This window comes from Lemur catta, chromosome 1 (genome assembly GCF_020740605.2).
Source record: "Lemur catta isolate mLemCat1 chromosome 1, mLemCat1.pri, whole genome shotgun sequence".
Taxonomy (NCBI): domain Eukaryota; kingdom Metazoa; phylum Chordata; class Mammalia; order Primates; family Lemuridae; genus Lemur; species Lemur catta.
Genome location: NC_059128.1, coordinates 102,871,630 through 102,894,033, shown reverse-complemented (window position 1 = coordinate 102,894,033; position 22,404 = coordinate 102,871,630). Strand labels below are relative to the sequence as shown.

At 52.9% G+C, this 22,404-nt stretch overlaps 1 protein-coding gene across 2 annotated transcripts; it reads right to left on the bottom strand.

Moving 5' to 3' along the window:
* Positions 1–8,802: 8,802 nt before the first annotated feature.
* TBC1D21 (TBC1 domain family member 21) lies at positions 8,803–19,938 on the bottom strand. 2 transcript variants are annotated; one of them, XM_045555527.1, is made up of 11 exons: positions 19,879–19,938; positions 15,579–15,686; positions 15,342–15,445; positions 13,081–13,175; positions 12,461–12,571; positions 12,245–12,345; positions 11,382–11,478; positions 10,968–11,068; positions 9,896–10,012; positions 9,179–9,262; positions 8,803–8,835 (listed from the first exon to the last, which is right to left on the bottom strand). In XM_045555527.1, the coding sequence occupies exons 1-11, from the start codon at positions 19,936–19,938 to the stop codon at positions 8,803–8,805; spliced, it is 1,011 nt and encodes a 336-aa protein (XP_045411483.1). The 2 variants fall into 2 exon arrangements, with proteins under 2 accessions (XP_045411483.1, XP_045411492.1); XM_045555536.1 differs by lacking the exon at positions 15,579–15,686.
* Positions 19,939–22,404: the final 2,466 nt, after the last annotated feature.

Sequence of the window (22,404 nt, the reverse complement as noted above, 5' to 3'; positions counted from 1 at the left end):
TGAGCCCTGTCGGTGGCCAGTGACCAGCGGGAGCGCTGGCCCCATGACCATCTGGAGGCAGCTATCGCAGCTGCTCCCTGTGGGCACGGGCCAGCGGGGCAGTGCCTCCGAGCAGAGCCCCAGCTGGGGACAGTGGCAGCTCCCTGGGTGTCCCTGTGCAGGGTGTGCGGGGATGGAGACCAGTGAACCGAGGAAGCCGAAGGGCAAATTCTCTCCAGCCGGCCTCATTTCCATTCCGAGAGATGACACATCCGAGGTCCCTGCTCTCCTCTGGCCATCATCTGGGGTTTAGGACGATCATTCCCGCTCACAGCGACTCACACTGGACCGGGGAGAGAGAGAGAGAGAGACAGCCTGTTTGTGTGTGTGTGTGTGTGTGTGTGTGTGTGTGTGTGTGTGTGTGTGTGTGTGTGTGTGTGTGTGTGTGTGTGTGTGTGTGAGAGAGAGAGAGAGACAGAGAGAGAGAGAGAGAGAGAGAGAGAGAGAGAGAGAGAGATGGGGGCGGCATTCCTAGCCAAACAGCATGTGGGCACGGTCCCCACCGCACGTGCCCACGGGGCTGCTGAGAGGGACGCCTCCAGGGGGACCCAGATGGCCCCTGGTCCCAGGATTCTCTCCTAGCACATGTGCAGCCAGAGTGGAGGGCTAGGACCTCTGAGAGCCATGAACAACGACACATTCCTTCTCCCTGTCCCCCTTCAGCCCCCAAAGCTGCTCTGGCGCATGCACTTAGGCTTCCTTCCTGCACCTCTCCGTCCGTCCGGCCGGGTAATAGAGGCTGCAGAGCGACTCTAGCACCCTGGGCAGGGCGCCTCCTCCCGGGCGCAGCCGCGCCTGCGCACGGAGTCCTGCGCGAGCCGAGGAGGCGCGCCCTCTGCAGGATGTCGCGTGCAAACGCAGGTTCCGCAGGAAGGAGGAGGTGGCTCACCCTAGAGGCTGCACCTGTGGCTGCGCGGGGCCGCGGGGCCTGGAGCCGTCCTTTCTCCTGTGCCGACTCTTTGGGTTAGAGAATAAATGATAATTCTGAACCTGACCCCTGCAGCGTCTTCCCAACAGCTACCAGTTCTTTGAATTGGAGTTTGCTGGGTTAAACACATCACAGACATAGCCATATCACAACCTGTAAGGTAGGTATTTTTATTTCTAAATCATGGGTGAGAAAACAGAAGCTCAAAGAAGTTAAACATATTGTTCAGTGTCACACGACTGTTTCCTGGTGTCCAAACAGTTCACACCGCAGCCTGCATGGGGGTTGGACTTCTGGGAGGGGAATAGAGCTGTGAGGACAGGGTCAGGCAGACAGCTCTGGTGACCTCATTGCAGTGGCAAGATGAGGTGAGGGTGATGGAGAAGTGGAGAGATCCGGGCCATGGGATGGGAGCAACACGAGGCCGTTTCTGAGTTCCTCCTAGAAGACATTTGTTAATATCTCCCCAGCTCTCTATTTCTTGACATCACCACCCCTCCCGCGCATGCGGACACACACACACACACACACACACACACACCCTGCAGCTTCATTCCACTGCACACGCACCGTGAGTCAGCTGCACTTGGTTTCCACACTCTCCCATTTCACAAAGGGGGAAACTGAGGCCCAGTGGGTGACCACAAGTCACCCCACTGGTCACAGGCAGACCTCAAGCATGCCCCCCTCACTGAGTGGAACTGGGGTGCTCACCGAGTCTGCCAAGGAGACAGAAGTCAGGTGTTGTCTCCAAGCTTTCCTTAGGTCTGCGGTGGGGGCCCCATGCTTGCTCCCCCATCGCAACAGGCCTCGGATCTCTTCCTCAAATTCCGCCCTGCTTCGTTCTGACAGGCTCTCTAACCCCACCCCACTGAGCTTTAGAGTTTTGAGAACCCATCTTCACCGACTTGTCCTTCGTATCTTCACCTTCTTTGTCACTTCCCTGTCACCCTCACCTCCCATGGGTCACTACAGTGATTTTCATCACCCACCACTCTCCCACAGCCTCCACTGTCCTCCATTCCAGCCACCGTGGCCTGCCATTCCCTGCGGCACCAGCGTTACTGTTCTCCTCCTCACGACACGCACCCCTCACAGTCCATGGCTGTCGTTTCTATGATGACTGTCATTAGCATGACCCTGTCATCTCCGCTCTACCCAAGCCTCACCTCCACCATCGCCTCCACCATCCACCACCACCAGTGCCTCTGTTACATCTGTCCTCACCGTTCCCGCGGCTCCCGTCTCCTCCAACCCCATTTTCCCATCGTCACTATCATCTGTTGTTCCCAGCACCACGTTACTAGGAAGGTCACCACCTTCACCTCAGCTCTGTCACCTCCTTGACTATGTCCAGCTCTGTCATTTCCACCATCCTCTCCCCCATTGCCTCCCTCCCCTCCACCACCCCTATCACCACCGCTCTCTCCCCCATAATTCAGTGCCTAGCACTGAACTTGGGGCTTGGGCGAGGAGCCCAGGCAGAGGACACACTGCCTGGCTGACAGACACCCCCGCCCGGATTTCCTAGCACAGAGACTGCTGGCCAGGCCTGTGAACAATCCCTCCTCGTGACCCGAGAGCCAACCATTCCTCAGGATGCTTCTGAGGAGACAGGGCCGCCCTCCGTGTCAGCCACCCCCCCACCTAAAGAGATAGCTGCTGTCTATTAATCCAGGGCTGCCCTTGTTTGCATAATGGATGCATATATTTGCATCCTATTTGCTCCCATCCTCTGAATGCTGCGCTGTGGGTGTTCGGGCCATTTGCATATCGCTGCAGGTGAGGTTCAAGCCTTTGAGACTCGGTTGTTGTTAATTCCTTCTAAGCCAGCACAGATTCTTTTCTGTGCTGGCTTAGAAAAGAACTGGGAATATTTGTTCTCAAAGAACGAGCTGAAGGGCTCTAAGGTGGGCGGGTAGGGAGGTCCAGTCTAGAGCCCGTGGAAAGAGGGCAGCCAGGGGCTTTGGTGTGGTCCAGGGAGGAGCACGGGTGGAGGGTGTGCTGCAGAGACAAGCTCTGCTCCTGCGTGTGTCAGTGCAGTGTCAGGCTGTAGTCCACTTGCTGTGAGGACTTGGGCCAGTCCCTCCCGGCCCGGGCCTCGGACTTCCTCTGTGTGGAAGGAAGGGGTCGGGCCAGCTGTTCACCAGTCGCCCTTCATTAGGCTCCTGCTCTGAACACAGGGTTTTTGCCTGACTGCACTTTAGAGTCACCTGAAGAGCTTTGGGAAAATCCCAGCCCCTGACCCCACCCCCAGTTATTCTGATTTAATTGGTGGGCCCCTGCACAGGGGTTGTTTTTAAAAAGCCCTCCTGGTGATTCTAATGTGCAGCCTGGACTCAAAGCTACTCCTTGAGACTCCACCCTCCTGCCACAGCCTCCCCCACTTCCCGTGGCTAATCTCTTCCCAGCTACAGGCTCACCTAGCCCCTGGGGCTGGCAGGACGGTTTGAAGCTAATGCTTTTGTTTGCCGTCTCAGAAATAAGTCCTTTCCCCTCCTGGGCAGTGTGGCTGATGGATGGCTCTTGGCACTGTCTGGGAATTCACTCCTCTCTGCCTTGGTCTTGCTCCTCCCAGGGGGTCTCCCCCTGGGGCTGGTACAGGGCTCTGCAGGGGCAGGGCTGGGGAAGGGAGGCGACTCCCAGAGTTGGTGCAGGTCTCACCTCACACACTGGGCCATTCCAGCCTCCCAGCCTGCTGCTGCCAGCCCGTCCTGGCTGCCCTGGCTCAGCCCTGCAGACTGATTTCCTTGTAGCCCCAGAGCCCCAGCCAGTCCCCCGTCCTGGAGCAGGAATGCAGAAGGAATGTCCAGCGCAGCTTGAACTTTGTTTGAAAACAACATGCAATAAACATGGCTGCATCCGGCCTTCCCCAGCCTTACTGGGGTCATAACAGGCATAGCGAGGGGGAGGGAAGTAGGACAGAGCCTCCTGTGCACACCCCCCCCCCCAATCTAGGCCTGGCCCATCTCTGCCCGCCTGTGCGGCCTCAGCTGCCAAGGCCGGGGTGGCCCACTCTGCGGAGGACCAGACAGGAGACTCGGTGTGGGCTGACGGGGGCACGGCAGACCCTGAGTGGGGCTGCGGGCAGGGAAAGAGGTGGACATGGGAGCTGCCCCAGAACCAGTACTGTGAGGGAGCAGTGGAGGGGCCAGGGGTTCTCCCCTCAGCGTTCAAATCCTGGCTTTGCCATCCCTAGCTGTGGAACCCAGCTTCCTCACCAGTGACGAGACGGTAATGACTGCACTTGTCTTCTGAATTTGAGGATTCTGTGACAGGACTTGGAACACAGTGATTACTCACTAAGTGCAGCTCTGATCATGGTGAAGGTCGGGGCGGCATGCCCTTGTTCCTGCCCTCCTGGAGCTCCAGCACAGCCCTGTCCTTGGGGTTGGGTCCTAGGCAGTGCAGGCCCTTCTGTCCAGCTGTGTCCTACCCCCCACAGGGAGTATCCCCTCCTCTCCACTGGTCAAAGGTCTGATGGATTCAGGCCAAGACTGGAGTCTCCTGGCCAGGCTGAGGGTGGGTGCAGAAGCCCACCTCCTTTCTCCTCTCTGGGGTGGGGGCACAGACCCGGGGGCTTTATAAACGGTGCCTCTATGTAGCTGTTGGTGGGGAAAGAGCCATTGTCCTAGCTCCAGGGACAAAGAATGGGCCAGGGGCCCTTCAAAGTAGCCAGAGAAGGGGGAATAAATGGATGAATTCTCCAGGGAAGAGGTTTAGAAGAAGAGTGAAAGAAGAAGGGGTGGGGGTGAGCTGATGGAAGGAACACGGCCAATCCAAGCTTTTGTGTCAGGCTCAGGACCGAGGTTTGGAAAGCCTGACTGGGCCTAGGTACTTCCATTTTCTTTCCCTCTATGCTCATAGCCACGGTGACTCACTGAAAGATAAGATGTTTATGTCTTGCTCACTGGAAGTGTGCTGGGCACTAGTTTTTCAGAATGAATCGATCACTTTTCATCTCCGTCATGATTACCATCACTATTAGGGTGGAAACCTTAGTAGGTGCTCACAGCACAGGCAGAAAGATTTCTCACACTGAGATTAGGAGATATATATATATATATATATATATGTTAAGAGTTCATTTCATCTTCTTGGAAGGAGAGAGAGGGAGAGAGAGGGAGAAAAAAGAGAGCAGGGAGACAGGTGGCATCCCAAAGAAAGAGAAGGAGGGTGCCAGCCCTGAGGCCAGGTGGCTTGCTGATTTTAGGGGACAAAGAGAAAGGAAAAAACATAGTGATTGTTGTCAGTTGATAACAGAAGTGGCTGTGGAGTCATTAGCAGGAGGCAGCTGCAAGTGGGCAGGTTGTCTGTCTTTCCTGTTTTTTTCTGCTTCTGGAGACTCGGTTATCTCTGAAATGTAGTCAGGCTTGTCACTGGGGATGTGATCTCCCCCTGAGATATGGTTTTGGGCAGGAAACTGAGGCCTAGAGCTTGCACCCCTGCTGTCCATCCAGGAGCTCCTCAGGAAATCCTTGAGGCTATAAAACAAATTCTAAAAGACAGTGAGCTGGTGAATGTAAAAAGAAAGATTTACATTTCCTTTCTGTCTGTTGAGCTCTTTTCAGATATTGTGAAAATGGAACCCTGCAGGGTGCCTGTCAGCGAGGGAGGTAGAGGGAGCAGAGAGCTCATTTTTCTGTCATTTTCCTAGCAAGACCCACCATCCTTTCAATCATCAATATCAGTACAGAATGGGAAGCCCAGAGCTCACGACTCGCCCTCACTCCTCACCTTGAATCTCACATCCTTTCCTATGGTACCTCCAAGGAGTGCCATTGTAGACACTCAGTAAGTTTTTGTTGAGTGAATGAAAGTCAGCCCTACCACCACCACCACTGACATTATCATGCCACTGCCAGAATCAGTATCACCTCTGCCACTGCCATCACCATCACCACCACCATCACTGACATCACCGTCACCATCACCACCACCATCACTGACATTACTACTATTGTGCTCACTGGTATCACTACTACGCTTATTCACCACTATTACTACTGACATCATGACTTCCCCACCACCGTCATCAACATAATCATCATCACTGACATCACCACCCCCATGGCCACCACCACTAATTCATCTTCTCTCCTAGAACCATGCTCCTTTCCTTCAGAACACTAAAAGAAATTTACAAGCATACATTCTTTAAGGTGATTATCTGGTCCCTACTCAACTCTGTCATGGAAACAGAAATCATGTGTCTTTTTTCCCCAAACTGTCAAATCTCAGTACCTGGACAGCAGGCAGCTCACAGTAAGTACTTGCTACAGTTTGAATCTTGGTGTCTCCTCAAAATTCTTATGTTGGAACCCAATACCCAGTGTGATAGTATTAAGAGGTAGGGCCTTTTAGGAAGTGATTAAGTCACAAGGGGGTAAGAATTGGATTAGTGCCCTCATACAAGAGGTTGAAGGCAGGTGTCCTGCCCCACGTCTGCCATGTGGGGACACAGTAACAGGTGCCACCTTGGAAGCAGAGAGCAAACCTTCACCAGACAATGAATCCACTGGCACCTTGAATTGGGACTTCCCAGCCTCCAGAACTGTGAGCAACAAATTTCTGTTGTTTATAAATTACCATCCATGGCATTTTGTTATAGCAGTCCAAACAGACTAAGATAGTACTCAATAAATGTGTCCTGAAGAAAGCTATTTAAACCAACACAGTCCCTGCCATAAAGCCAACCTAGGCCCTATGGTTTCAATGCTTCCCATAGCTCTGTCTCTGGAATGGGCCCCACTAGAGAAAAATAACACTGTGCTATCTGAGTGACAAACTAAGTGCGGAGAAGCCCATACTGGCTTTGGGATATGCACAGCCGTGTAGTGGGAAGACCCTACTCTATGGTCCCCTGGGCTGGTAGTGCTGCAGATGAACTGAGAGTCCGGCGCTTCTAAAACCTTTATTTCCACCACTTCACCACCTGGGGTTTGTCTGAACCTGGATCAATTCAGTGTCAACACTTGATCTGCCTCATCCTTAAGACCTAACAGAGATTTTCAAACATGCTCCCTAGTAGGCCAGAGGGTACCATAGGGAATGACGTGAGGTTCAAGGAGGGGGACTGAGAGGGGCCACAGGGGGAGGGCTCTGGAATCTTCACCCAAATTTGATCCACTGGCTCCTGGGAAAGGCTGTGCAATAACAGGGCTCCACTGATGTTTAAAAATAGGTATGGAAACAATTGCCCTTAAGAAGGTGAGTTCTTAGATTGTTTTAGTTTTGAAATAGATATTTGGCATTGCGTGTATGTCACAACCAAAAATCAAAGGCCAACTAATGCCACCAGTCCAAAAGAACCATTAGAAAATGCACACCTGATGTTTCTATCGACTCTTCTCTTCCCAAGGCCAAGGTTAGCTCAGCAAGATGTCTTTTACTCTGGTTCTCTGGTTCTTTGGCAGAATGCAAACACAGTTTCATTCTTGGAGAACTGTATTCCATGCAGGAATCTTTATTTAAACAAACTGTCTTAGGAACATAAAGCTGAGGAGAAGAGTAGTATTAATACATGAATTTACCATGTGCCTCCTGCCCAGCGAACACTAGCTCTGCAGCCATGTGGAGAAGACGTTGTGTGTGTATGTGGAGGCGAGGGGGCCCATTCTTCAGCTTCCCCCCAGCAAAGACACAGAAGCTAAGACACTCAGAGCTGGCCATGGATGGGAGATTGTCACTTGAGGGGGAGGAGACCAGACATTAATTGGGGACATAGTGCCTTTTGAGTGACGGTCACTGAGAGTGACAGGATGGGAGCAGCGGGAGGGGTGGTTGGCTGCAGAGTGAGAAGGATGGTTATGCCTTACCCCCAGGGACCAGTCCAGAGCAAAACCAAGGGGTCCCTCCTGTCCATGCTCAGCCTCCCTGAAAGCACGGAGCCACTGGGCAGGGCCGTGTGTATGCGTGTGCAAGTGTGTGCACGTGTCTACATTGCTCTGCAGCTCTGCAAGGCTCCCAGCCAGCCTCCAGCCCTCTGCAAGTTCAGCCTCCTCTGGTCCATCTTGACGTCTGCCCTCAGGTCACCCCTTCGAGAGGCCCGGGGAGCATGGGGCAGGCTGGCCAGGGGCTTGGGCTGTGGCATAGCCTAGGGGGAGCAGGTGGGACGGGCTCCTGGCCCAGGGAGACAATGACTGCCTGGGCAAGGGCAAAGACTGCATTTCCTGGAGAGATTGAACAAGGCTGAAAAATACAGCTTAGCTTGAGGACACATTTGCAGGCTGAGAGATGAAGGTGCAATGACGAAGGAGGCTTTGACACCAGGAAGGGACTGGCCTGGTTGTCAGAGCTTCCCTCCTTTCAGGCTGGGCCCTTCCACAGCCCAGCGAGGAAGCTCTGGAAGAACAACGTAATTGTGTGATTGGCGTGTGGGATGCAGGGAGCGTGGGGGTGGGGCACAGCCTGGTCAGGTACTAACTAAGCCTTATTAGATATGTTCGATTTTGTCTTCCCAGGAGTCTGGAAGGCTCTCAAAGTTGGCTCTTCTCTTAACCATTTGCTGCCAGATAGGGACCTGCCTGCCGCAGCCTTGGAAACCCCAGCCAGGGAAGAACTGCAGGCCCTCTCTGTAGCCTCAGATTGTGTCTCTCTCCAGGCAGCCTCTCTTCTCGCGTACAACCCTGTCTCAGCCGCACACGCCCCGCCCCCAAGGTCAAGGGAGACACACTGCCCAGCACAGACCATCACTGCAGATGCCTGTTTATACTGCAGCCGTATTAACCACTCCCCACGCCAACGCCCTTCGGACTTGACGCTGACTTCACGGCTGAAGAGCCACCTTCACCCTGTCCGCTGGGGGTGTCAGTCCACAGTGGGTGTCGGCGTCCTCAGAGAAAGAAATCCTTTAATGGCCGAGGAACCTGGGGAAGAAGAGGGTCCAGCAGGTGTATGGTGGACAGACACTGGTCTGTCGTTTTCAGTCTTCAGTTCCGGTGACATTCTCCTGAGCCCCTGGGTGCCCAGACCCACTGGGATGGACGCAGGGCACAGGGGATGAGGGTCGTGACCTCTGGAAGCACAGCCTGCTTAGGGAGGTGGGAGCTACCCGTGCAGACAGTGAGAAGATCACGCAGAGCGACATCTATGGACTGGGGGCAGAGAACGTGGCACAAACTGTCTCTGAAGTTGAATGTGTCTGCCAGGGGCTGGGCTTGGGAGATCAGGGGAGGCTTCTTGGAGGAGGAGAAACACTGCGCAACTCACATCCTTCTGGATGAGCTCAGCGTAAACCACGCAGGCAGCGGAGATCAGCTCGTCAGCATCAAGGTCGATGAGCTTGTTGCAGGCCTGTGCCAGAGCGGGAGGGGTGTGGCTGGGAGGGGGGCAGACACGCCTCCCTGCAGCACCAAGGGGAGACGGCTGCTGCTCACAGCCGTCACTGGGGCCGCCTGATCTCTCCCCAGCCTGCCTGGTGTAGTGCCTGAAATTTTATATTTTGGGGGGCTGGTAAATGTGTCTTTCATATTAGGCTCTAGGGGGTTCCACCAAGTATCTCAGGGGCTTCCAAGGAGGGTTTGGTTTATAATTGAGGTGCCACCTAAGATTTTTTTGAACAAAGACTTCAGCTGCTTTTTGAAACTGTTGGAAAGCTCCTGGTCTTTTTGCCACAGGAGTGTCCCAGGTCCATGGCTTTAACTGCGGGGCCGCAGAGCCCAATGGCTACAAAGCCCTCAAGGCCTCAGTTTCCTGGCAAGCCAACCAGAGATGGTGATGCTCATCACAGCCCCTCCGTGTCAGGCTTGTCATGAGGCTGAACCAAGCAAGCTGCTAAAGGCTCTGGACACAGTGCTCGGCACATGAGCCCCCATGGCTCCTCCTGTCCAGGGGGGGTGGGGAGGGAACCGAAGCCCAGCACCCCACGAGCCCCGTCTTCCTGCTGGGCATGGGCTGGGCCGGGCACTTGCCCGAGGGGGCTCTCACCAGGAGGATGTCGTCCCCGCTCATGCTCTCCTGCAGCACCTGGTCCCGCACCATCTGCAGCAAGCTGTAGGCCACCAGCACCTGGAAGTTCCTGCAGGGCTTCCCTGTAAGCAGAACCTGCAGGCCGCGGGTCTCAGCCTGAGCCCTGTGGCCTGGACTGCAGGTGTCTCAGGAGGCTGAGGTACACGCCCGCCACATGCCCTGGGTCAGCCATTCTTGGACCTCTCTGCTGACTTGCTCACTCACTCATTCACTCTCTCAGGCAAGTGCTCACAAGTACCCCTGGGGTTCTAGGCATCGTGCTGGCTGGAGATGGAGAATTCAGAGATAAAGGCTTCAGGGAATTAATTAGATGGGGGGAAGGAAGAAAACGGGGGCAGGGGGAGAGACTGGGGAACTGTCTGTAGCATTTGAGTGGAGTTTTGGCAAAGCAAGAGTGGATGGAAATTCAACAATCCAAGGTGTCACCAAAGGCCTAGGGGTGGCCATGGACTTGGGCAGGGAGACCAGCAGGCCAGGAGGCAGGGGCGAGGCAGGTGGGAGCTGACGTGTGGGGCACTGAATGCCAGGCTGCTGGTTGGGCTGGATTCCACAGGCCTCGGCAGCCACTGGGCAGGGCAGAGATGGGTGGTGGGGGTGGTCCTCAGGAGGCTCATCTGCTGGTGGCCCAGGGGACTGTGGTCAGAGGACTACAGGTGTCCCTCGGGGGCCCACCTCCTACGAGAGAGGGCTCCACAGGAGCCAGCAGTCTGGTGGGAGAGGAGGCTGGGGAAGGGCAGCTGGGAAGGGGGAGCAGAGGGGTGGCGAGGGCAGGGAGGAGGGGAGCTTGTGCTGCCACAGGCCCCAGGGGCCCTTCTGTGCCAGCTGCCCTGCAGAAGGCACAGCCAGTGGGGCCTCTGCGTCACATGAACAGATTGACAAACTGATGCTCCAGCTTCCTCCAGCAAGGCGGGAGCAGGGTCGCCGGCCTAATAAAACCCCAGGCTGCTGAGCTCCAGCCAAAGGCAGGAATACTGGGCGAGGCGAGGAGAACTTGGGGCTTACCCCAGTTGCCCCCAGCTGAGCGTCTCACCTCCCAGAGCCGCCAGACGTCGTCGAAGGACTTGAAGGCGCGCTGGAAGCAGAGGCAGAACCAGGGGAAGAGGGACTGCACGGCCCCCGCACCCTTCCCTTCTGTGGGGAGAGGAGCCGAGGCCACAGTCAGGGGAAACACCCAATGAAGCGAACGCACACAGACGGCGCCAACAACAGAGCGTGCGAAACACTTGGAAATACAGAAAGCCTGGCTGTCACTCTCCCAACTGCCCCTGGAGACTGTTTGGGGTCGATTGCCAACTGTCCAGACTCCTACCCCATCCAGGTGAACCCTCCTCCCTCCTCCACCATCCAGGTGATCAGATGACTGGGGGCCACTGCCATGGGGAGGTCCTGCCCCCCTCCCATGCCTGTCCTGGTTGGGGGGTGGCAGGTGGTGGGGACCACTCACTTAGGTGCTCAGCAAACACGGGGTCCAGGAAGGTGATGAGGTTGTTGAGCGTGTCGAGGTTCTTGCCCACCCCAATGTTGATGACACAGCTGTGCTCCTGCACAAGAGGGTGGGAGGGAGGGACATCGAGTCCCCCTCAGCTCGAGGGCACTGGAAGAGTCAGCCCCACTGCCCCCAACTCCACCTCTGGAGGCCCTGGCTCTGGGCTGGGCCCGTGTCTCTGTATGAGCCTAGGGGTGTGTGTGTGTACGTGTGTGTAAGTGTGAGTGTGAGTGTGTGCACACACATGCGTGCATCTACGTCCATGACCGTGTGGAGGGAGGGGTGAGGGAGGGTTCTGGGCAGCCCCTCACAGGTCGTGAGGAAGGGCTTTCCAGGGAGGAAGTTCCAGAGAGCAAGGCCTTCAAACCCTTCGACCTGGACAGTGTGGGGTGTAACTGGGGACCACCAAGTCCCCCGGTGTGCCTGGAATGCAGGGTGTGTGGAGGCAGCAGTGAGACACAAGACTGCCTGGCTGAGATTCGTGGGCTTTATTCTGGAGGGTTTGCAGGGAGGAGAGCTGTGGCTGGGGGAGGGAGTGCCAGGAGAGGGTGACGTCACTGGGCCTGGCCAGCCATGCTCTTTCAGTTTGGTGAGAGCTGGACCCAGAGCATCGCTCCATCTGCCTTCCCAGCTCTAATGCCTGCCGCCCCTGCCCCCATTACACACCCCACTGGCCCGGCATTGCCCTCCGGGCTCCTCTGTGACCCAGGGAGCTGTTGCAGGGCTGGAGCGGGTGGCTGGGGCTGACCATGCCTGCCCCACCTCGAGGGTTGTGTGGGGAATGGGGGATCCCTATGCCTGAGCTCAGGCCCGGGCCTCACCATTTTCTGTAGGAAGAACTGGAAGAGCCAGAAGGTCTCGTGGTCACACTCCACCAACAGCTGGAAGAGCATCACCATCTCGTGGAAGCCCTGCTGGTACTCTGCAGTGGAGAGGGGCCAGGGGAGCAGACGTGGACCCTAGGCCCAGGCTGGGCCGGGTCCCGGGAGAGGACTGAGCAGTGGAGGCTGCCGGGGGTGCCCAGCCCTCTGGCTCACCTGCCTGGGTGTTGCAGACATAGCTCAGCAGCAAGACCTTCTCCAGCCTCTTCTTGTCGATGAGGACATTGCCCAGGGGGTCTTTGTCATAGAGTTTCTCAATGTCATGTGCTGGGTTGGGGGCGAGGGGCAGGTAGGCAGCACAGCAGAAGGTTGTGGATGAGAGGCCAGGCCCTGGCACGTCCTGGGGAGTGGGCTACGGAAGGCACAGTGGCCCCTCCCCCAGGCTCAACTCCCCACCACACTGCGCTGTCTGGGTCTCTTCCCATCTCCAAATCTTTGACCAGGCCATAGCCTCTGCCAGGAATGTCTACCCCGCCCCCTGCCAGCTTCCTCTCTATCCAATTCAAATCCAACCTAGTTCAAGGCCAAGGGAGGAGGAGAGGAAGACCAAGCAGCAGGAACATCATGCACCCAGGGCAACATGGCACTGGGCATCTGGGACACCCTGGGAGACTGAGAGGTGGATAAACCGAGGTTTAGCTGACAAAACTCCAGGCACAAGTCAAAGCAGCTCCCAGGACCCTGGGAGTCACCCCTCCTTGGAAACGGCTAAGAAGAGGCCAGGGATGGCTCTAAGCCCTCCCCTCTGCCCAGCCTCCCCACCCCACGGTGCTCACTGATAGTATTCCGAGTCTCTATGAAGTTCTGGTGCAGGTTTTCCAGAAGGGGCTGAATCTTCTCGTACATCTGGCATAAGGCCTCATAGTTCTTCCTGTGAGAACAGGATTGAGGCTAAACGAGGTGGCCCGCACCTTTTGATGAGTTGGGAAGAACTCTGAGCAGCGGCAGCTGCCAAGGTCATGGCAGATACAGGACAGCAGCCTTGCCCAGCCGTTCCCCTACCTGTTCGCCCTACCCACTCCCTAAAGTGTCCCTGGAGTGGAGACTGGAAACGGCTTAGCCTCCCGGGCTCTGGAGTCCAACATCTATACCTGAACCCTGGCTCCGCAACTTAATAACTGGGTGTCTGCAACTGGGGTCAAGCCTGGGGCATCACTTTCCATCCCTAAGCCTCAGTTTCCCCTCTGTACAGCAGGGATAATACTGGCAGCTGTGTCGCATAATTGGAAGGATTGGGTGAGGCAGTGTTTTGTGCCCATCACTAGAATGTGATCAGCAGGTGTAGCTGGCTGAACGGTGGCCTCCAAAAACGTACGTCCACGTCCTAACCCCCGGAACCTGCCAATGTGACCTTACGTGGAAAAAGGGTCTTTGCAGATGTGATTAAGTTAAGGATCTCAGGATGGGACCATCCTGGACTTCCCAGGTGCATCTGAAATCCAATGACAAGTGTCCTTATAAGAGACACACAGAGAGAGGAGAGGGTCTTGTGATCACAGAGGCAGAGATTAGAGTGATGCAGCCACAAGCCAAGGACACTTGGCGCCACTGGAAGCTGCAAGGTAAGGAAGGATTCTCCCCAGAGCCTTCGGAGGGAGCCAGCACTCTGACTTGGGGCTTCTGGCCTCCGGAACTGTGAGAGGACACATTTCTGTTGTGAGCCACCCAGTCTGTGGGACTTTGTTACTCAGTCTCAGATAATTGCTACAGGTGGGCTCTGGCCAGGGCGCTCAGGCCTCACAGCCCCTGCTGCCCTGGCTCACTCTCTGGCCACCCCTGTGTGTGCATCTCTTCCCCACCCTCTTGGGTGCATCCCCACCCTTCCCCGCGCCCAGTTCCTGGGCCGGTGAGTCCAGCCCAGGCGAACACCTCCGAGGGGAAGATATTCCACAGGGCAGTCCATCTGCCCCAACCAGCGTGTACGGAGCCCTCACACGGACAGGCAAGGCCTGGAGAGGGCCCAAGACAAAGGAGATCGGGGCAGACCCTGCCCTGGTTTGCTCTTGGCCTGGTACAGAAGACATGTGCTCCAGTGTCACTGCTGCTGGATCAAGTGCCCAGGGTCACAGGAGAAGCACAACTCAAGGGCCTCTGGCTTTGGAAAGGAAGCATTAGCGTCAAAATCATGAAAGCTGCTCATTCCTCACCTGTGCAAGGTGCCTTATCTATATTTTCTAATTCAGCCCTCACAACCACTCCATGAAATGTGTTGTTGCCCCCACTTTATGAAGGAGGAGACTGAGATTTCAGCGGTGAAGTTCATAGGCAAGTTCACCCAGGTGTAAATGATAGTGCTAAAATTTGAACCCAGCTTCCAAATCCAAGACAGCCCAAATTTAAAGCCTGTGTGTTATCTACTGAACCAAAGTCCTCTTCCTGGCTCCCCTGGGAGGGCTGCTTGGAGGAGGTGTACTGTCTGATCAGGGCCCTGAAGGAAGGGTGGAGTTTTGATAGGCGGATGATGGGGAGGCCTTTGTGGACAAAGGGGAGAGAGTGAACCAAGGGCAGAGGGCAGTACAAATGTGGTCTGTGCTGGGGCAGGGGTAGGGGTGGGGGCTGAGCAAAGGGGGAGTCAGGTAGTCAATGTGGTTGGAATGTCAGGAGTAGGGGGAGCCAGGATCAGGAAGGTCTTGGAAGAGAGGATGTGCTATTTGAAATGCCACCAGTTACACCACTGAAGGACACCAGCAGCCCAGACTGGGCTTTATACATCTCCCCCTGGGTACAGGGAGAAGGTGCTGGGTGTGGGCAGGGGTGGGCGACCCCCAGCCATGGAGGTCAGGGAGGAGGTGGGGTGGGGGATGGGGCCCAGGGAAGTGGGTGGGAGACAGCGGAAGGCACAGGCCCCAGGGAAGGGTGGGATTGGCGGATGGTAAGTGGAGCTCGGGGAGAGGGGTGCCGGACCTGGGTCAGGGTTTCTCTCTTGGAGTGAGAATCTGTGTAGGGGAAGAGGACTGAATCTGCAGGCTGGGTGGGCACCACCTGCCTCCTGCAGCGCCACCCACCCTCCCCTGACAGGGGATCTGGAATGTTCTACCTCCTCTTGCTGTCCACGGTGAGCCGCTCATCCTTGGAGCTCTGCCATGAGTAGTAGCCCGTGAGGAACTTCCAGGCTTCCGTCCTCACCAGGGTGTGCAGACCCTGGGGCGGGGTGGAGGGTGGGGGTCACGTCCTCTGGATGCCGCCGAAAGGGCTTTGCCCGACGCCGTGCCTGCCCCTGCCCATCCCCACCCTCGGTTCCAGGGCAAGGCCATGGGTAGCTTGGGGACCGTACCCTTTCCAGGATGTTAACACAAATGAAGTCCCGCGACTTGGCCAAGTGGCCGTTCTCATCAAAGAAGCTATCCCATTCTGTCTTGTCAATGGATGGTTTTCTCTTCACCTGGCAAAGACAACCAGTTCAGCTCTCTTTTAGGAGTCTTTGGCTTTTTTTTTTTTTTTTTGAGTGTGATTTTTAAATACTATGCTCTGGACTTTGTAATATGAATCAAAGCTCACTGCCTGCCTCCCTTCTGGAAATCTATCCTGAGGAAATTACTGAAAATATATAGAAAAATTTCTGTACCCACAATAATTTTCATTGCACATTACTTACCAACATGAAAAATGCAAACACTCTAAATGTTCTGCAATAAGGGAATAGTTAAGTAAACTGTGGTTTATATACTCAGTGGAACAGAGGGAGGCATATAAATGGATGTTTATAAGAAATGAATAATCTGGAAAATACAAACGTTAACAGAAAAAGCTGAATACACAATTGTATATTCATCATCCTCTCTATGTACTATATGCTACAGTACTACTATAGTGCACATACTACCACATCTCCACGTGCTGTCATATATGGTAAAAATTACACAATATAACCTCTAATATATAGTGCATTAATCACTACAAAAATTGTTTGGAAAAAATACCAAAACCATCCACTAAAAACAACAGTGATTATCTTTGAGTGATAAGAGAATTAGTATTTTTTTCCTTTTTCGTGTACTTCCAGAATTTTCTATAATTATGTATACTGCCTTGATAATGGAAAATATAAAATGAGTACCAGTTAAACACATTTCTGAGCTCCATTTTACCTTTCTTGGAGATGTAAAACAGTTCATTACAAGGAATGGTTTCTGTTTTATTTTATCTTAATTTTTTTTTTTTTTGAGACAGAGTCTCACTCTGTTGCCCGGGTTAGGGTGCTGTGGCGTCAGCCTAGCTCACAGCAACCTCAAACTCCTAGGCTCAAGGGATCCTCCTGCCTCAGCCTCCCTAGTAGCTGGGACTACAGGCACGCGCCACGATGCCTGGCTAACTTTTTCTATTTTTAGTAGAGAGAGGGTCTCACTCTTGCTGCGGCTGGTCTTGAACTCCTGAGCTCAAGCAATCCTCCCTCCTCGGCCTCCCAGAGTGCTAGGATTACAGGCGTGAGCCACCTCGCTTGGCCGGTTTCTGTTTTAGATAAGGGGTATGTGTATGTGTGTGTGTGTGTGTGTGTGTGTGTGTGTTATGTGTGGTGTGTGCGTGCATGTCTATGTGTTGGAGGGAGGTGAGTACACTGCATGCTAAGTAATTCAAAACGTTTACAAAGTAATAACTAGAAGTTAGGGTTCCTGTTGGAATCAAGAAGATTCCTCTCTTCCTGGCATATTCCCTCCTATTGGAGAGAAGAGAATCTTGAAGTCTACATTGCAAGCATAAAGATGTGTGGGTGGACAGAGCTGACCAGACATGTCTGCTCTACATAGTATCAACTTCTCATTGACCGTACACTTGAATATGTACATGGGTGACTCAGAATTCAATTTGCATACAAATTACTGAAGGATCTTCCCAAAGTGCAGTTTCTGATTCAGAAGGTTTGGGGTGGGGCCCAAGATGATGCCTTTATACCAAGCTCCTGGGTGATGGGAAGATGCTGCTGCTCCACTGACCACGTGACCAGCTCAGTATCAGAAGGTAAAACAGTACTGGAAACTAAAAATAAGAGCCCATAGGCCCCAGATTGGGATAATTTCCACTAACTGCATGTTTCATGGGGATGAATTGAGAAACAGATTCTTTAGTAGCTCATGCATGCCCCATCTTCTGAACCAAAATGGAACATAAGGACCCAAGAAGGCACAAAAAACCTCAGTATTGGCCTAATCTTGGGAAGCAGAGTCTGCGCTAAGGCCAAGCACCACCTACGGAGACACTGTCACTGTCATCAGAGCCAGGTTTCCGCCACTCTGACTGCTCCGTGTTCTCCCAGCCTACGCTCATTCACTCATTAAAAGGTAAGGATTTTCAGTTTGAATAAAAAATACGTATCTTACGCAAGCTGTAAACAAAAGGTATACCTTAAAATAAAATACCATGCAATGATTAAAAAGTAAACCATGCACAAAGATATATAAAAAAAGGTCAAACAGTGAAAGGGAGACAACACTGAAATTAAAGTAATATGCACAGCACACCATAATAAAAGATACGACATCAACATAATAAGGCAGAAGTAATTAGAAACATCACAAAAGCATCTGTGGAGTACCCAGAGAATTTGCAGTACGAAACCTCTACCTGCAACAATTGGCCATCTGCCTACTTTGCCGTGGTTGAATTTGTTTATAAAAAGTCACCGCCTCTTCCTTCTGGGAAACTCCATTCCTCTACACCCACCAATTCCCTGTATCTCTCCAAATCTAAGCAAACTTCAGGCCACCCACAAGAATGGCTAAGGCACTTGCTAGGAAGCCAAGGATCAGAACTAGCAGCCCATTGACTTGCAGAAGGCCAAGAGGAAAATGTCCACGTGGAAGCCCCTCCCTCACTTCTCACAGTATATCCATACCACCTGGTGATGCCAGAAATCAGAGAACCTGTGTCTGGGGTCAAAGTGATGGAAATTGTCAACCCAATAGCCTTTCAAATCCACCTTCATCCTCCCATATTCATCCATTCTCTGCTCCACCAACCTATTGACACCCTTCCCCCACACTCTGGGTACAATGACTTGGTAATCCAGGAGGGAGAGATGTGTAGCTCATAATGCCTTTCAGCTCTGTGGCAGCAACTTTCCTAGTCTCCTGGGAAGAGTACTGCTAGGTAGAGAACTTTTGGAAATGTCCTTCCACCTTTAGGGTGTGTCTAGCAGGTTAACGCTCTCCATCAGCAAACCTGGAGAAACTTTGACCAGACTTGCCCTGGGGAAGGGGGCCAGAAGTGGGAGCCCCAAGTGGCTCTAAGTTTTCCTGCTGCCAGAGGCCCTGGCTTCAGGAATACATCTCCCCACCCCACATTCCCTCCACATCATTGGGTGAGGGATTTCCTCTAGTATTTCCAGTAAAATAGGAAAATCAATGGAGGATAAGTAAAACTTTTTAGAGGGTTTTTGATGCCAAGTTTCTCTGAATACCCACAGTCACAGAGCCTCCAGTAACACCTGGGGAAGGTCATTGATTCTGCTTAAGGTTCTCAACCTTTTTCCTACTCCAGTCCACCTGAGAGCAAGACACACCCCCAAATGTAACAAGGGCTCCCCATAACAGCAATCATTGCCAACCCGGGTATGCGGGGTGTATCATCAGCATAGCACAGGGATTAAGAAAAAGGTTTAAAACAGTGGTTCTCAAAGTTAGCTATGCGTCAGAATCACCTGGAGGGCTGGTTTTCAAAAAAACACAGATCTCCGGGGCCCAGGAATCTGCATTTCTTACAAGTCGCCATTTGGTGCTAAAGCTGTAGGTTTGGGTACCACATTTGAGAATCACCAACCCACCTGCCTGGTGGGTCCAAATACCCACCAGCTCTGCCACTTACTACTAGCTGTGTGACAATAGGCGAGTTAGTAAATCTCTGTGTCTCAATTTTCTGACTTATAAAAAATGAGGATAATAGCATCATTCATCTCACAGGGTTGTGATAATGAATGACTAAATAAAGCATTTAGAAGAGTCGTTGTACATAATAAATACTATGTGACAGTTTATTTTATTGTTAGCTTTCTCAAAGTTCAGACAAATGACAAAGATATCAAGAGAATTTAAATCAAGGCCTGGGGATAATCTGCAATAAAGCAGTAACATTTAAGACTCAGGGAGAGAGGTGCCCATTTTGCATTTTTATGTATCACTCTTAATCACTATGATTAATGAGACTTGAGATCGGTTAAGGTCATTATAATTAGTTATTATGATTTTGGAAAAATACTGTGTGGAAAATTTTTATGACTGAGGCGAACTTGTAACAAATAGATGTCTTGTTAACGGAGCTTAGAACCACTTATTAACAAAGCATTACTGCCACCTGGTGGCAGCATACCAAAATTGTTGGCAAAAGCACCAAAGAAAATTTATCAGCATTTTCAGGGTTGACCTTGCAAACCTAAAACTCGAGGAAGTTAGAATAACACATCTGGGGGACTTGGGTTTCTCAGTCCTGTTGCTGGCACTGATGGTAAGACCAAGGTACAACCACCCCTGCTCCTCCTTCTACGCCAGCTCAGGGTTCTAGTCTTTCCAACCCAGCAGGTGAAAACGGCCCGAGTGTGAACCAGAGGTTGGGAAAGAAAGCACGAGCTGATGACGAACACGCACCAGGATGAAGGAGGCTGACTGTCTAGCAGAGAGGCTGTTTTCCGGAGACAGAGTGGTCATGGCCTCTGCTAGCTGTCTTCAAAGCAGCCTGTGACTCGAACTGTCTTGGAGCCCTAGTGATGCTTGATTAGCAGGGCAAGGTGATCCTCCTTTTAGGAGATGAGTTGCATTTCCATGAGGAACTGGGCCTCTTCTGACCTCCCACAGGAGCCAGCTGTGTGTCACAAGGTCTTTGGAACTCTCATCACAATGGCCTTGGAACATGGGAGCACCTGCCTTCAGAGGGAAGACACACACAGGGCCGAGGGACCAAACCTACTAGTCACTCGGAAAAACTGCAGCACATGCAGTGGAGGTCGGGTTCGGAGGACATGGGATCAGAGTGGGGTGCTCTGGCCAGCGTGGGCTTCCTGGGAGAGGTGGGCCAGGGAGCCTTTCTCCCTGTCTCCGGCTCTGCCTCTGCACTCCCTCAGCTGGTTATCCCACCAGATCAGTACTCGCACCTGGAGAAAACCTAGGCTCCAAGCTTCAGATTTCTTGGGTACCACTGGCAAAGATTCAGAATCAGTATGCCTGGGCTGGGGGCTTGGGGAATGTCCTTTGATAAATCTCCCGAGTGACTCAGATGCAGTATTTGAATGGTAGCTTTGGGGGCGAAGACCAGTTTTACTCATCTTTATATCTAGGGCATTTAAAATGGTGCCTGAGTAACTGAATGAATGATTAGATTGAATGGGAGAATAAACGAAGTTCTCTTAAATCTCATTTCACTTCCCTCTGTGTGTATTTCAGAGATTGGTGCGTGCCCCATCTGCCCCTTACCCTGAGTTCCTTCAGCCCAGGGCCAATGTCAGATTCTTTTGTGCTCCACCACCCCATGCCAACCCTGCTGCCGTGGCATTTGGTAGGTGCTCAATATTTGTTGCATGGATCTAGGGAGTTGGCTCCGCTTGGCTTCAGCCTCCCTATTCTCCACCTTAAGCATTGCTTGCATTTCTACTCAGGTCTCATCTGGCTGTAAAGCATCTGTAGTCAGCAGGCGATGATAGTAATTAGACGAACCAAATTGGAATTGGAGCTCAGCGTTGGAATTTGGACTCTGACCTCAAATTTGGATGTTCCCCCCTTGTGAGCCACAGATTTCCCAGCCATGAAATCAGAATACAGTCAACCTCCGGCTTTCACCGTCCTTATTAACATAATGAATCAGCGTCCATAAGCAAGTCGTCAGTGGACCCAATTCATCGTCTCATTTACTGTCACTGTTCTGCTAGCCGGTGGCACTGCAGGAGGCCTCATTATCTGCCTTTCTCCACCACCCCATCCCAACCTAGGAAAGAGCCTCTTTCCTTTGATCTGCGCCCCTGGGTCTTCCTGGAGCGGGAGGTGGGCGGCTTTGAGTAGGGGGACGGTTGGAATAAAGACTGGGCCTCTTCCACATCAGCATGGCTTCATTCTGAGATTCCCAAGAGGTTTCCAAAGCTAATGTCAAGAGCAGGGGGCATGGCATGGCATCACTCATCATTTGAGATCCTCTATGCCTCTGTTGCTCCACATTAACTACATAGACAACTGAGAATAACTGCAATTTTTCCCCGAGAAGCTGAGGATCAGGTAAAGGGTTGGAAAAATCTGAGTACTAAATTCAGCGTGGCTTCTCAAACGAACGTGGAGGGCACAGATCATCTACCGACCTTCCTTTAACCTCTGGCTCCCTATCTGGGGATTGTAGGTAACATTCCTTCCCCAAATTAGCCAACACACTTTAGTCATGCTGCAAAAGCCTCATAGCAACCACATGAGGCTTAATATTCAAACAGAATCGCAGGACCCTGCACGGAAGCAAAAAAGCCCTTTGATCCGCCTCCCTCTCCCGCTTCTTTTTCAGATTCTTAAAGGGATTTACATGTGTCAACTTTTTTTCCAGGGCTGAATGGTCCTTACTGTGTCCATTTATTATTCTAGGTGTTTGCGTTAAAGAAGTCCTGGGAGGGAGAAAACCACCTGGCCCGTGTTTCCTCTGCTGACTGTGGCTGTCCACGAGCCGATGAGGCTGTGGTGTGTGGGCAGGGCAGGCGTGGAGGGCCCTGGGGAAGACCTCTTACCTTCAGACATGCGGTGTCCATGCAGTGAGAAAGCTCGTGGGCTTTGGAGCCAGAAAGACCCAGGTTCAAATCCTGACCCTGCCACTGGCCAGCGATGTGACCTTGATCCCATCTGCTGGGAAAAGCAGTCTCCCGTGTGCCGTCTTTTGCCCTTTGCTCAGCCCTATACAAGCGGCCTTGAGCCTGAATCGCTTCCTCACCAAGAGACAAGGAGCCCTCCTAGCTCGTGCTGGGCTAATCGCCTCATGTAGGGACATTTTTGTCCCTGTTCCAGGCTCAGTGTGTACTCCTTTGTCTTGCTTCAGCTTGTGCGTCATGTGGCACCTGGTCAACCCCACTGCTGCACCTGTTCCAGGTGGTGAGGGGAGGGGGTCCTTCGCCTGTAGTGTGAGAAGGGTGCATGCCAATCATCGCTCTACGT